At 43.5% G+C, this 12,441-nt stretch overlaps 1 protein-coding gene across 7 annotated transcripts in view; it reads left to right on the top strand.

Annotated features, from left to right (window-relative positions):
- The first annotated feature begins 363 nt into the window (after positions 1 to 363).
- Positions 364 to 12,441, top strand: part of NUP98 (nucleoporin 98 and 96 precursor) — a 42,494-nt gene continuing 30,416 nt past the window's right edge. For 4 of the 7 annotated variants that reach the window (XM_055701707.1, XM_055701706.1, XM_055701705.1 and 1 more), the window contains exons 1-10: positions 367 to 630; positions 3,992 to 4,095; positions 4,892 to 4,993; positions 5,209 to 5,388; positions 6,111 to 6,250; positions 7,371 to 7,478; positions 8,119 to 8,293; positions 9,891 to 10,051; positions 10,813 to 10,950; positions 12,194 to 12,281. In XM_055701707.1, coding sequence (XP_055557682.1) covers positions 4,023 to 4,095; positions 4,892 to 4,993; positions 5,209 to 5,388; positions 6,111 to 6,250; positions 7,371 to 7,478; positions 8,119 to 8,293; positions 9,891 to 10,051; positions 10,813 to 10,950; positions 12,194 to 12,281 — 1,165 coding nt within the window. In that variant the 5' untranslated portion in view covers positions 367 to 630; positions 3,992 to 4,022. Of the gene's footprint in view, positions 631 to 3,991; positions 4,096 to 4,891; positions 4,994 to 5,208; positions 5,389 to 6,110; positions 6,251 to 7,370; positions 7,479 to 8,118; positions 8,294 to 9,890; positions 10,052 to 10,812; positions 10,951 to 12,193; positions 12,282 to 12,441 lie in introns of all 7 variants that reach the window. The other 3 variants (XM_055701708.1, XM_055701704.1, XM_055701710.1) reach the window with 2 other exon arrangements.

Raw genomic sequence — 12,441 nt, 5'->3', positions numbered from 1 at the left:
CCCGTGCCTCCTCACGGTCCCTTTAAGACTCTGGTCCCGGCCCCCTTGCGTCACACTACGCAAGGTCCGAAGCGCTCTCCGATTGGATCGCTCGGGGGAAATCCCGCCCCTAACGTGCCGGATGTGGCGTGCTTTTCTGGATCCTTCCGCAACACCGATCTCCACCCTCTCCACACGTCAGAACGGTAGGCGCGCAGGGCGCGGTGACGTAAGGCGCTGCTGTAACCAATCAGAGAGAAAGACTCCCCGTTCCCTGAGGGGAGGGGGCAGAACTGCCTCGCTTTCAAAGGGCGGCAGCCAATAGGCGCCGGGCGAGGGGCTAGCCAATAAGGAGGGTGGTAACAGAGAGCGGGGGCGGTTGGGAGTTGCGCGAGCGCGTTCTGACGCAGCTTCCTTCCCTACGCGGTGGAGCCAGGCCCGCCCGGCCCGCGCTCCGCGCACCTTCCCGGGGCGCCAGCGGTGAGCGCCGCGTCTGCCGGGCTCCGCTCTGGGACCTCTGTCCCTGGCCGTCGGGGCGCCTGGCGGCCTTTGTTCTGTAGCCTTGCTCGGGGAGACCGGGTCGGCCTGGGCCCGTGGGGCCGCCTGGTCTGGGAGGGCCGCGGGTGAACGTTGGGCAGGGAGCGAGCCGAGGTAAGGGGGTGTGTGGAGGCCGGGGCGGCTGGGAGCCCGCGGACGGCGCCCGCTGCGCCAGCTCCTCTTGCGGTGGTCCCCGGGGGTGGGGTGGGGTGTGTGTGGGTCTGTCTCGTGCCGCCCCGCGCCCGTGTTTGGGGGCTTTCGGCTGTTTCGGTTTCTCGTTGCCGGTGCTGGGGTGTTTGTGAGGAATGGGGGGGTTGGGCTGGGCTGCGCTGCTGGCAGCGTGAGAGCCGGTAGCGTTGGGGGGCTTTGTGGGAGTACGGCCGGGGGAGCACACGGCAAGCGGTGGGGGGTATGTGGTGGAACGCGGGGGTGAAGGCGGACCTGGCTCCGGGGTCTTAACTGTAGTGGGTGTCTGAGGATGTAACTGTAGGCTGCTATCGGGAGGGGTTTTTAAAGTTATGCTGATAAACTAATTGAATTTGTTTGGATGGGATGGGAGGGTTACATAACATCACTGTAAAGGTGTAATTAGAGCTTTTTTCCTCAGTAGTGAGGGAATGGCTCCTCTTTGCCTGTGGATGGTGTCCAGCAAGTGGGAGAGAACCATTGCATAAGAAACACCAACTTTTATTAATCCAGCTCTTCTTCAGTGTTTAGCTGTTGCTGGTGTTTCTGTGGCCAGGGGCTCTGGTTTCCATGGGGCAGCTCAGAGCATGTTTGGTTAATATAACTTTTTGCACATGCAGTTGTGAGTCAGTTGCCTGTGGTGTTGCCTTGCTACTGGCTTGGGTTAAAGGCGTCTGCTTGCTGAACTTGAGCTGCTGGGGGTCAGTAAGTAAGGAAAGGTGGGCATCAAAGGAAAACAAAGCTTCAAACCCCGTGGGAGAGTGAAATCTGTTAATAAGTTCTTTGGATTTTAGAAAATTCTGCTTCATATTTCTTCTGATGCAGAATTTGGCATTTAACAATCCTCAATATGCTGACTTTGAAATAGTAGCGGCATAAAAAAGGGGAACAGGGAAACGAGGGGTTTTATGAATTGCAGATAAGGTTGAGAGTAACAAGACTGAACCAGCTGACAGCTGCATTGGACATTGTATCTGGCCTTCAGTGAGACTTGCTTAGGGGCAAAGTAAGAGGACCGAAAATAGTCTATGGAGGCAGAGGAGAAGGTAGCTCAGGTGGGTGTGTGGAGTTAAAGGAGTGCACTCATGTTGGGCATCAGGATAAAATCCATCTTATAAGTCTAAACCCAAAAAAACATAGAGTTTTTTTAAGGCATAGTAGTAGGTGGTGTAGTGCAAGGGAGGGCAAATCATGAATTTTGGGGTAAGATTGGGAAGTGGGTGGGGGTGATGGATGTTCTTGAAAGCCAGGTATGGTCATGCTGGAGCACAGAGGTTGGATTTTGAGGAAGCAAATGGGAGGTGGTTCTGTATTTTGTCCTGGTATCCAAAGCCAGGTTCTGATGGAAAACAAAAAGCAGCCTTTGCACTGCAAAGGTGAGGTGCTTAAGGAAGAGTTGCAGGTGTAGGGGGGAGCATAAGTGGCACGGGTGTTTGAGAGCAGGCCCGTAGGGAGGGAGGGGTTCATAAAGGTGGTAATGTGTTGCAGCATCCCCTGCATCTCAGAGAAGGATCCTGGTGTGTGACAGGCAGTGCTTTTTCTGCCAGGAGGCAGCTCTAGGCTTAGGATGCTCTGATAGTTTGTCAGATCAACTTTTTCTTTCTTCTACCAGAATAATTTTATTTAAAGTACTCCTTAGGACTCCTTATGGACATAAGGTAGTCCATAAGGGCTTGCATGTGTGAGTGGGAAGCCTCTCAATGCCAAAAAATTGTGATGTACTGCTGTTTTGAACAGTTAAAAGATTTCACAAAACAACTTTTTAGTTGCTCTTCAGTACAAGTGTTCAGATACTGATTTGCCCTTGACTGTTTCAGCCTCTGATAGTACGGGGATTGCTGCAGTGGTATGGCAGGTAGCTACAGCTGCCTAAAAATCTGGATTTGGCTTTTCCCAGAAGGTGATACGGGTTTTTGGGGAAAAAAAATACTTAGGATTTAATGGATGGGAAAATAGGTTTAGTGACTTTGCTGTGGAGTGGCTGTACTGGGCAATACGCAGAGGATGGGCGTGCTTCATTTTAGTTAGATATAAAAGGAGCTGGAATTAGGGAGCTATAGAGAAGCTGTCAAACCACCTGGGCAGAGGTTAAGGTGTTGATATTGAGGTTAAATTATTGGTGACCAAATGGAAAGTACTTGATAGGAGCTTATTGCCATCCTGGGTGTTGAGCCTCCTAGAAAACATAAATGGAGTTAAAGAAAGCTGACATGCTAAAAGTTAGTGTGTCATTACATAAATCAATGTTATCCTAACATGATAGTAAGTAGTACTTTGTAAGATGTGGCCCATACCAAGAATATTTACAGTGTTCTAAACTTACTAGTTCTGCACTGCTGTGGATTAGCTAATGCTGCCAGCAGTGAATTTTTGTGGATAATATTGGCATTTTCAGTGGTGGAGCTAACAGTTTTTAGCCCCAAAACAGAAAGAGACTACAAATTTCTCTGGAGTGTGGCCAAGGATCTGTCATGATTTTATTTTAGCTTGCTCAGGTTTCTTGAAAAAAAGCTGTAACATTGTGTTTGTACTTGGAGAAGAGATTGGAGTGAGAGATACTCAGTGTATCTGTAAATAAAATGACAAGTGTTTGAAGGTAAACTGGACCCCTGTCTAAATGGGGTAAAACTCTCCTGAACAAGTATTTAAAAACAACTTTTAGAAAGTTCAGAAAATCCTAGTGCAGCCTGGCGAGCAATAAATGGGAAGCAGATGGAAGGTGTATGCTTGTAATTTTTGTGCAGTGCATTTCCACTTGTCTTGTTCGAAGTAGCTGGCAAACAGGGTTTAATAGAAAATCATGGGAGCTTCACAGAAGTGGCTGTAGCCTGGTGCAGATCCTTGTGCATGTTCTTGGAGAGGTGTTGTGGTGATCTTTCAGGCATTGAGATGCTTGATCAAAAAAGGAGTGTTGCCCAGTGTGAATCAAACATAGTAGAAACAGATGTGGGAGGTGCTGTTGGTATTAGATGTTTTAGAGGGGTTTGGTGGGAATAATGTGGATCAGGGGAGTCATGTCATGTATTAGTTTTTCAGTCTTCAGTAAGACATACAGAAAATCTAACTGTAATTAGGGATAGGAGACACCTTACCTGTGATGTCACTGAAAAGTCAGTGTTTTTGTCCCGTCTGGGGTTCTGACAGTGTTTTAAATTGCTTAGTGTGACTTAAACATGCTGTCAAGCATTTTATGGCTTAAGCACTCACATTAGATTGCTTACATCAACAGTGAAGAAGATGAAAAAATAAGTTTTCAAGCTTTAAAGAAAAGCTGAATTCTTCTTTCCAGGTTTTGGGGGAAAAAGTGATACATCGCAAAAATGTTTAACAAATCCTTTGGAACCCCATTTGGAGGCAGCACTGGCTTTGGGACAACATCAACTTTTGGACAAAGTAAGTAATAAGTCTAAACTGATGTTTTAGACAGAACTCGGGGTATTTTTTCCTTGGGTTGCAGCTAGAGGATGAGGTGGAGGTGGTTATTCTTTGTGTGTGATGGAGTTGGGGTGCTGCTAGGCTGTCCAGCTTGCTCTGCAGTGAATCAGGTTCAGAAGCCCTAGGCTTCTCCAGTAACCGAGCTTTTGATTTGGATAGATACCAGGATTCCACATACACTTGTTGAAACTTTTTTTTTAAGGGGATGGAAACTAAAATGCTTGGATGAAGGCTGTCTTTCTGGGGGGAGGGGTGGGGTGGGGAGGGGATGGGAAGAGTCCCTTCAATAGGGACTGGGTTTGTTGGGAAGACTTGGAAAGAAAAGGCATGTAATCTGAGGGGTGTCTTCTGGAGATACACCAGTTTATGGTCTGCTGTAATGGCTGAAAACTCACTGTGGTATTTACATGTGTATGTGCTCTATTTCTTAAGTAGGAAACACAATAATTCTGTTTATTATTCCTAAACCAAGGCATGGAAAGAGCAACTTCTGGGTGTCACAAACAGTGGTAGAGGCCTTGCAGAGGAGTGTCTTGTACATTCTGTAGAAGTGGCCAACTCCAAATACTGTAGGCTTTTATGTCAGGAGCTTTGTAGAAGTATTAATTGTACCACTCCACCTATCTCAGATGCTGATGTGTAGGTGGTCATGCACAAATCTTTTTACAAAAGTTAAAAAAGCACTGACAGAACTTAGTTTCTAGTACACCTCTTTAGAATATAGTTTCATCTGAGCTATAATGCTGGTTTTCAGATGCTGGCTTTGGCACTACAAGTGGAGGAGCGTTTGGAACATCAGCCTTTGGGTCGAACAATAATACTGGAGGCCTCTTTGGGGGTACACAGACAAAACCAGGTATTGCTGTCTTATGGCTGTAGTGGAATGTGATCCTGAGAGAAGGATGTTATTGAGAAAAGGGTGGGGGAGGAAGAGAGAAAAAACTTGAAAAACAAAAAAACCCGACACAACCAGAAACAAAAGCAGCAACAAAACCCCACAAAAATTCCAAAATAGCAACCCCCCGAGCAGTCAGTGATTGCAAATTATTAATAGTCTATGTCTGTCTTCAGGGGGATTATTTGGTTCGACTACATTTAATCAGCCAGCTACCTCCTCCACAAGCACTGGCTTTGGGTTTGGAACATCAACTGGGACATCGAATAGCCTGTTTGGAACTACCAGCACTGGTGGAGGCCTCTTCTCATCCCAGAGTAATGCCTTTGCACAGAATAAGCCTACTGGGTTTGGAAGTGAGTAAACCTGCTGCATCTCTCTTGAGCATTGCTTATTTCCTTTGATTGAAGATCAGAGTGCTGGATGTATTGGTGGATCTGGTACAAGTGTTAATGTGGCGATTTGGTGGGGTTTTTTTCTTTCTTCTGGAGGATATAGTGACATTATTGCAGGCCATGGTAGCCAAGGGTGAGCCTGATAACGCTGTATGCTGCAATTCTAGCCATGAGTTTTAAAATAAGTTGAAAAAGGTGGTTGGCTGGCATTTTCTGTTCTTAAATATCTTTTGACGCTGCTTGATACTAGCTTCTTATTCTGCTGTTGTAGAGCTGTTATAGTTGATTTTGCTTCTGAAACCAGAATGCTTGAAATGCATCTTAAACACTACTGCTTTCCCTGAGGGAAAAGCAACTGCTAGCAGACCCTTCTGAGAAAAGAAACCTCACTGGTTCCCTTTATAAATGTAATTTTCTTAGTGTTGTCGGGAGTAAAATGAAACTGGGTGCTCTGGTTATTCTAAGATTTCCTGGGCTGATGAGTTGAGGACAGTCTTCTGCAGCAGAATACTGGATTAACTGGCTACCTCTGCTGTAAAAGAAAAATAAATAAATAAAAAAAAAAATCCTCTAGCTGTTTCTTCTGGTCCCAGACAACTTTGTAATTTGAATAAAATATCTGGGTTTAAGTTTTAAAAATCAGGTTTGTTTTTGTACCAATCTTTTTTTTTCTTTTTCTTAAGACTTCGGAACTAGTACCAGCAGCGGAGGTCTCTTTGGAACCACTAACACAACTTCCAATCCTTTTGGGAGTACATCTGGCTCTCTGTTCGGCCCAACTAGTTTTACTGCTGCTCCAACTGGCACAACTATTAAATTTAATGTAAGTCCTGGTTTTCTTTCTTAATCCAGCCTGTTTACTGTAGGATAACAGCCTATGTTAACCTAATTGTAGGGTAACAGCTGTTATTTGTATAAAGTGCTGTCTTGGTCACTGAGCTGAAAAAAATGAGTAGTTAATATGGAAGTATGCAGTGTTCTGAAGTGACCTGAAAAGGTCCCCTTTAGTGGAACTGTTGCAGTGGAAATAGGATGTCTAGTTAACTCCAAAGAGCTAGATTTTTTTGATGCTGATTTTGACAGTCTTACCAAATGCCGTGGAGTAGTGCACTATCTAGACTTCCTAGACTTAGAGCTGTGTTAAAGAGGTAAAGCAGCTCTTAAAGCAGAGCCTCCTCAGGAAGCTAGGATGTGCCACAGAAGTCCAGGTGATCAACACTAAATGCTAACAGCAGTAAAGATTAAAGACATCTTGGGATAGGTCAAAGCAAATGCCATTCTCTTATAAGTCAGCATGGCTTTGGATATGTAAGCTGAAATGTGAAGACTGATCCCTTGTGTTTTCTGGATGAGTTCCCTTTAAGAAAGGGTTGAATAATGTCTTGAGAGTTCAATGGCGGTTGGAAATAGAGGGTGGCTCAGAAAAGAAGCTGTCATGGAAATGGGTTAACTGATCAATCTGCTGGAAAGAGTCAGTCTTTTTGCCATATACTTGTTTGTATTTCAGCCCTCTATTTCTAGGCTGAGCTGATTTAACAGACTTATTTATTGCAGGGCATAGACAGAACTGTGGTGGTAACTCGGGCAGTCTGAGTGCTGTTAATATACTTTCATAGCACAATTTAAAAAAAAGGCAGATAATGGAATCCATGCATAGTTAAATGATTTATATCACAACTTTAGATAAACCACTTTTAAAGTGAAGCTGAAAAATGAATTGTACTGCATTGTTTTGAGTGTTACTAAGGTAAATTGCACTATTAAACGCCATTGAATGTGCCTCATCACTGGGTGAGGCCACAGCTGTACAGGTAAGTCACACACTGCTTCAGGTCCTGTGTGCTGAATTTAGCTTTCAACAGCATCTGCTGAGGCAGTAATAACTGTATTAATGAAAGTCTACCTGGATTTTAAACCTGATATCTTAACCTCTTGTCTTGCAGCCACCAACTGGTACAGATACTATGGTAAAATCTGGAGTAAGCACTAACATCAATACCAAGCACCAATGTATTACTGCTATGAAAGAATATGAAAGTAAATCTCTTGAGGTCAGTCAATGAGTGTTCAAACATGCTTGTCTTGTTTGGCTGTTTGTAAGCATTGGCTTAGTAGAGCTTTTTTAAACTGTAATAAGGATCTGTTATGCTCATTAATGAGTAAAAACTTCAGTATCTGCATCACTCACAGAGGAGAAGTATCATCAAGTAAAATACTTATTTCATCGCCATATTTATTGCATTTGTTTTTAAATGCTTAATGCTGCAGCTTTTGAGGAGCTGAAATTCCATCTTGCTGTATGCCAGAAGGGTGAGAGACCCAGTTGGGAGCAGCCCTGTGCTGCTGAGATAACTGCAGAATCTTGGACAAAACTCACAGTTGTTCAATATAACCCAGTGTTCCCAAGGGTATAACCTGAAGTCTTTCAGTTCAAGTTGACTTATTTGATACTTTTAAAACAGATCTTGTACTCAAATGATCTTAAACTCTGGGAAGTAAAATTGAAGCCCTGACGTGAATCTTGAGTTTAGGTCATGTTTTGGGTTTTTAAAAATGCAGTGTTAACAGCCTTTTCTTGATACCATCACCTTGTTTTGGGTTTGAATGCTGTGTAAGCATGTTAATGACACTTGTTTAACCTTATACTGTGTAAAAAGAGTGTGTAAAGAGAGCTGGATTTTCCTTTACTAGGAACTCCGTTTAGAAGACTACCAGGCAAACAGGAAAGGGCCCTCGAATCCTGCAGGAGCAGCTGCAGGCTTGTTTGGGCCTTCTACTGCTACATCCAGTACAGCTACAGGACTTTTTGGCAATTCTACTAATACAGGCTTTTCGTATGGACAGAACAAAACTGCTTTTGGAACCAGTAAGTACTGCCTGTCCCCTGTCTTTGCTGGTATGCAAATATGCAACTACTCTTCAGGTATGAAAATTCTGTAATGAAAAAAGGTGGGGAAACACTGGTGTGAGCTCAATTTTACTGGTTGTATTATCGCCATTCAATAATTAGGTTCTTTGCCATAGAAATCTCTTTATTTACTCTTCAGGGTTTGCAAACTTCCTCTGCATCCCCCAGGTTTTGCTGAAAGACCATTCATTAGAGCATCTGGCTTTACAAGAAAGCTTGTTTATGTGGGCAAATAAAACAACCAGGATATTGCTAGTGATCAGTAGAGTGACGGCATCACTTAATAGTAATGTCAAGATTTTTTTACTGCTGCTAATCAGCAAAAGTAAATTCCCTAGAAATTAATTATGTGGGCAAGTTAATTTATAGTAGCCTGACTAGAATTTTCCAGGAGGTTTTTTCCACTGTAGAGCAGGGTTAGGATGTGAACTTGTTTATATGTTGTGCCTTCCTGGTTGCATGCTGTCTGTTTTGGCATTCTTGGTCAAAAACTAAAAGCCAGGTATGAAGTAACTAACTCCCATAAGTGCTTGCCTGTCTGCTAGTTGCGTGTCGGTTGGGCTAACAGGGTAGTGGACCTTTTTGAATTTAGCATTAAAAAAACATGCAGAAAAGTTCAAACACAAATTCTATTTTTATTAGTTTCTGCTGCAAATCTAAATGCAAGTAGATATCTGTATTTGTGGAATCAGACTGTAAACAGCAGATCAAAATCCTGTGGTCTGTAGAAATGGAAGTGGTTATCTGCTGTAAGAAAAGCTGTACTGTGTTGGGTTAGAATTGTGTGTGTCCTTAATGACAGACACTGCTGGACTCGGTCTCTGGGCATGCCTGGGTTTAGCTAAGCTGCTGTCCTGGAGAAAGATCAATGTACAGGTGGCCGTATTTCTCTGCACCCCGTGAAGGTACAGTTTGTTAAAATCCACGGACTGCCCAACCTGGCAGCCTTGCCAGGCTTCATGTGTTTCTCATGCAGACGACTCTGAAGAAAGCACCTAGTTCTGCAGAGATAGCAATGGCAGTTGAGTGAAGGAGCAAAAGCTTTTCTCGATGTGTATGCCGTTTTTACTACATGTAAATAGCCCTTTTCCTTTGGGGAGAAAGACGGTGATGGTGACTGAAGTTTGGGTAGAAGTTTCTGTAGTAGTTGTGTGGGTTATAGAACAGAACTGGTGTGGAGGGCACTGCCTGCCTCTTGGCTAGGGAGCTCTTTCAGGTCCTCATGGTGCAGTTTTCTTTGTACAGTGGAGAACAAACTGACCATACCAAAGCTGGTATCTTCTTGGTCAGATCCATCTGTGAGGTAAACTTGCTGGTAATTCTTGGGTCTTATGCTCACATTGACTTTAGGAGAAGGAGAACCTGATGAAATACCTAACATGAACTACTTCCACATGAATGGAGGTGCTGTGCTGTATTGATGATGCTGGGTGTCTTGCTGTTCCATTGAATTGAAGCGGGTCTTTTTCCTGTTTTAACATGCTGAGTGTGGAAATGTAAATGGGATTGGATAAGTACTTGAGGGTTTTTTAACCAGTGTGTGTGTTTGTTGTAGGTACGACTGGCTTTGGAACAGGAACAACAGGTCTTTTTGGTCAGCAATCTCAAACTACGAGTCTATTTAACAAACCATTTGGTCAAGCCACAACAACGCAGAACACTGGCTTTTCTTTTGGCAATACCAGCACCCTAGGGCAGCCAAACACAAACACAATGGTAAGACAAATTGTTTGAACCCTTAAAAATTGTGCTATAGGTACTTCAGCTAGACACAGGAGGCTGTGATACTGTGATTTAGATCTTACTCATTGTAGTACAGCTTCATAAAACTAGGATGCAAAGCTCTGAACTCTGCTGTCTGAGCTAGCCACTTCTTGCCAATCAGCATTTTTCATTCATGATAACTGGACACAGTATAGCTTTTAACGAATAACTTCACCCATTCCCTTCAAGTGGTCTGCTCTCTTACCAATTCAAGTATTTCCAATGGTGTTCACACAGATAATATGATCCCATTGTTAACATTTTGTGGGAACAAATTCTGTACTTTCTGGTGAATAATGAGCAGTATTCATGGGCCCTTTTGATAGAAGGATGCTACATAGCTGCCACTTGCTGTAAAGCTCGGGCCTTTGGCTCCAAATATGCTGTATTCTTTCTGAGTATGTTGTGACTTCTCCCAGAAAACTCTGCAAAATGTTTCTTTTCCATCTCCTTCACACAAAGTGATGAGGAAATTCCAATATCCTTTTCAGCGTGGAGCATAAATTCTTTGATTTTTTTTTTAAATTTTCTTTTTATGACTTGTTGGAGAATGACTAAAGCTTCTGAAATGCTTTTCACCCATCTTCTGCCCCCAGAAAAAGGGGTAATGTAGCATCATTTTAACAACTGATTTTTGCGTTGGTTCTGTTACTGTCAGTGCTAGACTTTGAAAAGCATTGCAGCGTTATCTTAACCTGGTTCCTGTTTTTTAGGGTCTCTTTAGTGTAACTCAGCCCTCACAGCCTGGAGGCATTTTTGGAACACCTGCCAATACAAATGCTGGTACTGGATTTGGAACCGGAACTGGTCTTTTTGGACAAACTAACACAGGATTTGGTGTTGGCAGTTCGGTATGTCTGTACCTTAACAGAATAACCTGGGGAAGGAAAAAAATATGAAAAGCAAATGGCTTGGAGCCCTGTTTCTGGGTGTTGACCTCCATGAAAGTAGTGTCATCTTAAGAGTTAAGATGCAAAATTAGTGTGGTTTTATGTAAACTGAAGGATACAGTATAGGCATGCGTAACGGAATGTCCTAGTTTTGGCTGGGATAGTTAATTTTCTTCTTGGTGGCTAGTGCTGTGTTTTGGGTTTAGTGTGGGATCAGTGTGGGTGAGGACTTTTTGGTTTCTCAGGCCTTGCTGATAGGGGAGGGCTGGAGAGGTGCAGGAAACTGGGAAGGGACACAGCCACATCAGCTGACCTGAACTAGCCAAAGAAATATTCCATACCACAGGATATCATGCTCAGTATATAAACCGGGGATGGGGGGGAGGGGGGAAGTTGGCCAGGGCTGTAATCTTTTCTTGGGGACTGGCTGTGCATTGGTCAGCAGGTGGTGAGCAGTTGTATTGTGCCTCACTAGTTTTCTTTTGTCCTGTCACTGGTTTTCTTCTCTCCCTTCCTTTTGGATTTTCGTCCTCTCCCCTTCTCCCTCCTTTTTACTATAACTGTTACCTTACTATTGTTCTTTTGTTTTTATTTTAATTATTATATTGTTGTTTTCTGAACCCTCAAGTTCTACGTTATTTTCTGATTCTCCTTCCCACAACCCACCTCCCCTGCCCCGCCCTGGGGAGTGGGGAGTGAGTCACTGTGGCACTTAATTACCAGCTGGGATTAAAAACATGACATGGAGCTAGTGTTTCAGAGATTCATTTTCTAAGAAGTAATGTCTTGGTTGATAAGACAGCAAGAGAGACCAAGCATCTCTCTACCTATGTATTCCTGGGGATGCCCCAGCATAGTGTTGAAAATACAGATGTTTGAAGTTGTGATGATTGGTGACTTAACTGGAAAGTGGACTTGATTCTTGATACTCAGTCATTTTGGTTGTAATGGAGTGAAAATTACAGAATTGTTTAGGTTGCAAAAGACCCTTAAGATCATAGAGTCCAACTGTAATACTTGTTTCCAGAAGGTCCTTGCATATACTAGCGTGTGTGGCTTGCAAATAACGCAGCACTGTTGGGAATCTAGGTTGTGGTCGAAGTTGTGCTTTGCTTGAGTTTTGCTTTCTTGCCTACATTGAAACACTAATGCTGTTCTTTTAATGTCTGTCTGGGTTTCCAAGTTCATGTTTTCTTCCTTTCAGACCCTGTTTGGTAACAAGCCTGCTGGATTTGGAACCACCACGACCAGTACTCCCTCGTTTGGTACAACCACTGGCAGCGGGCTCTTTGGTAACAAACCAACCCTGACTTTAGGAACCAATACAAATGTTTCTAATTTTGGTACATATAAAAAAAGTGAGATTTCAATCACTTAAAACTATACTGCATATACCACACACCTGGCTGCTGAATAGCACATGCTAAATGATTATGAATGTTAAAGTTCTCA

This window comes from Falco cherrug, chromosome 2 (assembly GCF_023634085.1).
Source record: "Falco cherrug isolate bFalChe1 chromosome 2, bFalChe1.pri, whole genome shotgun sequence".
Classification (NCBI taxonomy): domain Eukaryota; kingdom Metazoa; phylum Chordata; class Aves; order Falconiformes; family Falconidae; genus Falco; species Falco cherrug.
Note: the sequence above shows the minus strand (reverse complement) of the source record. Positions and strands in the feature narration are given on the sequence as shown.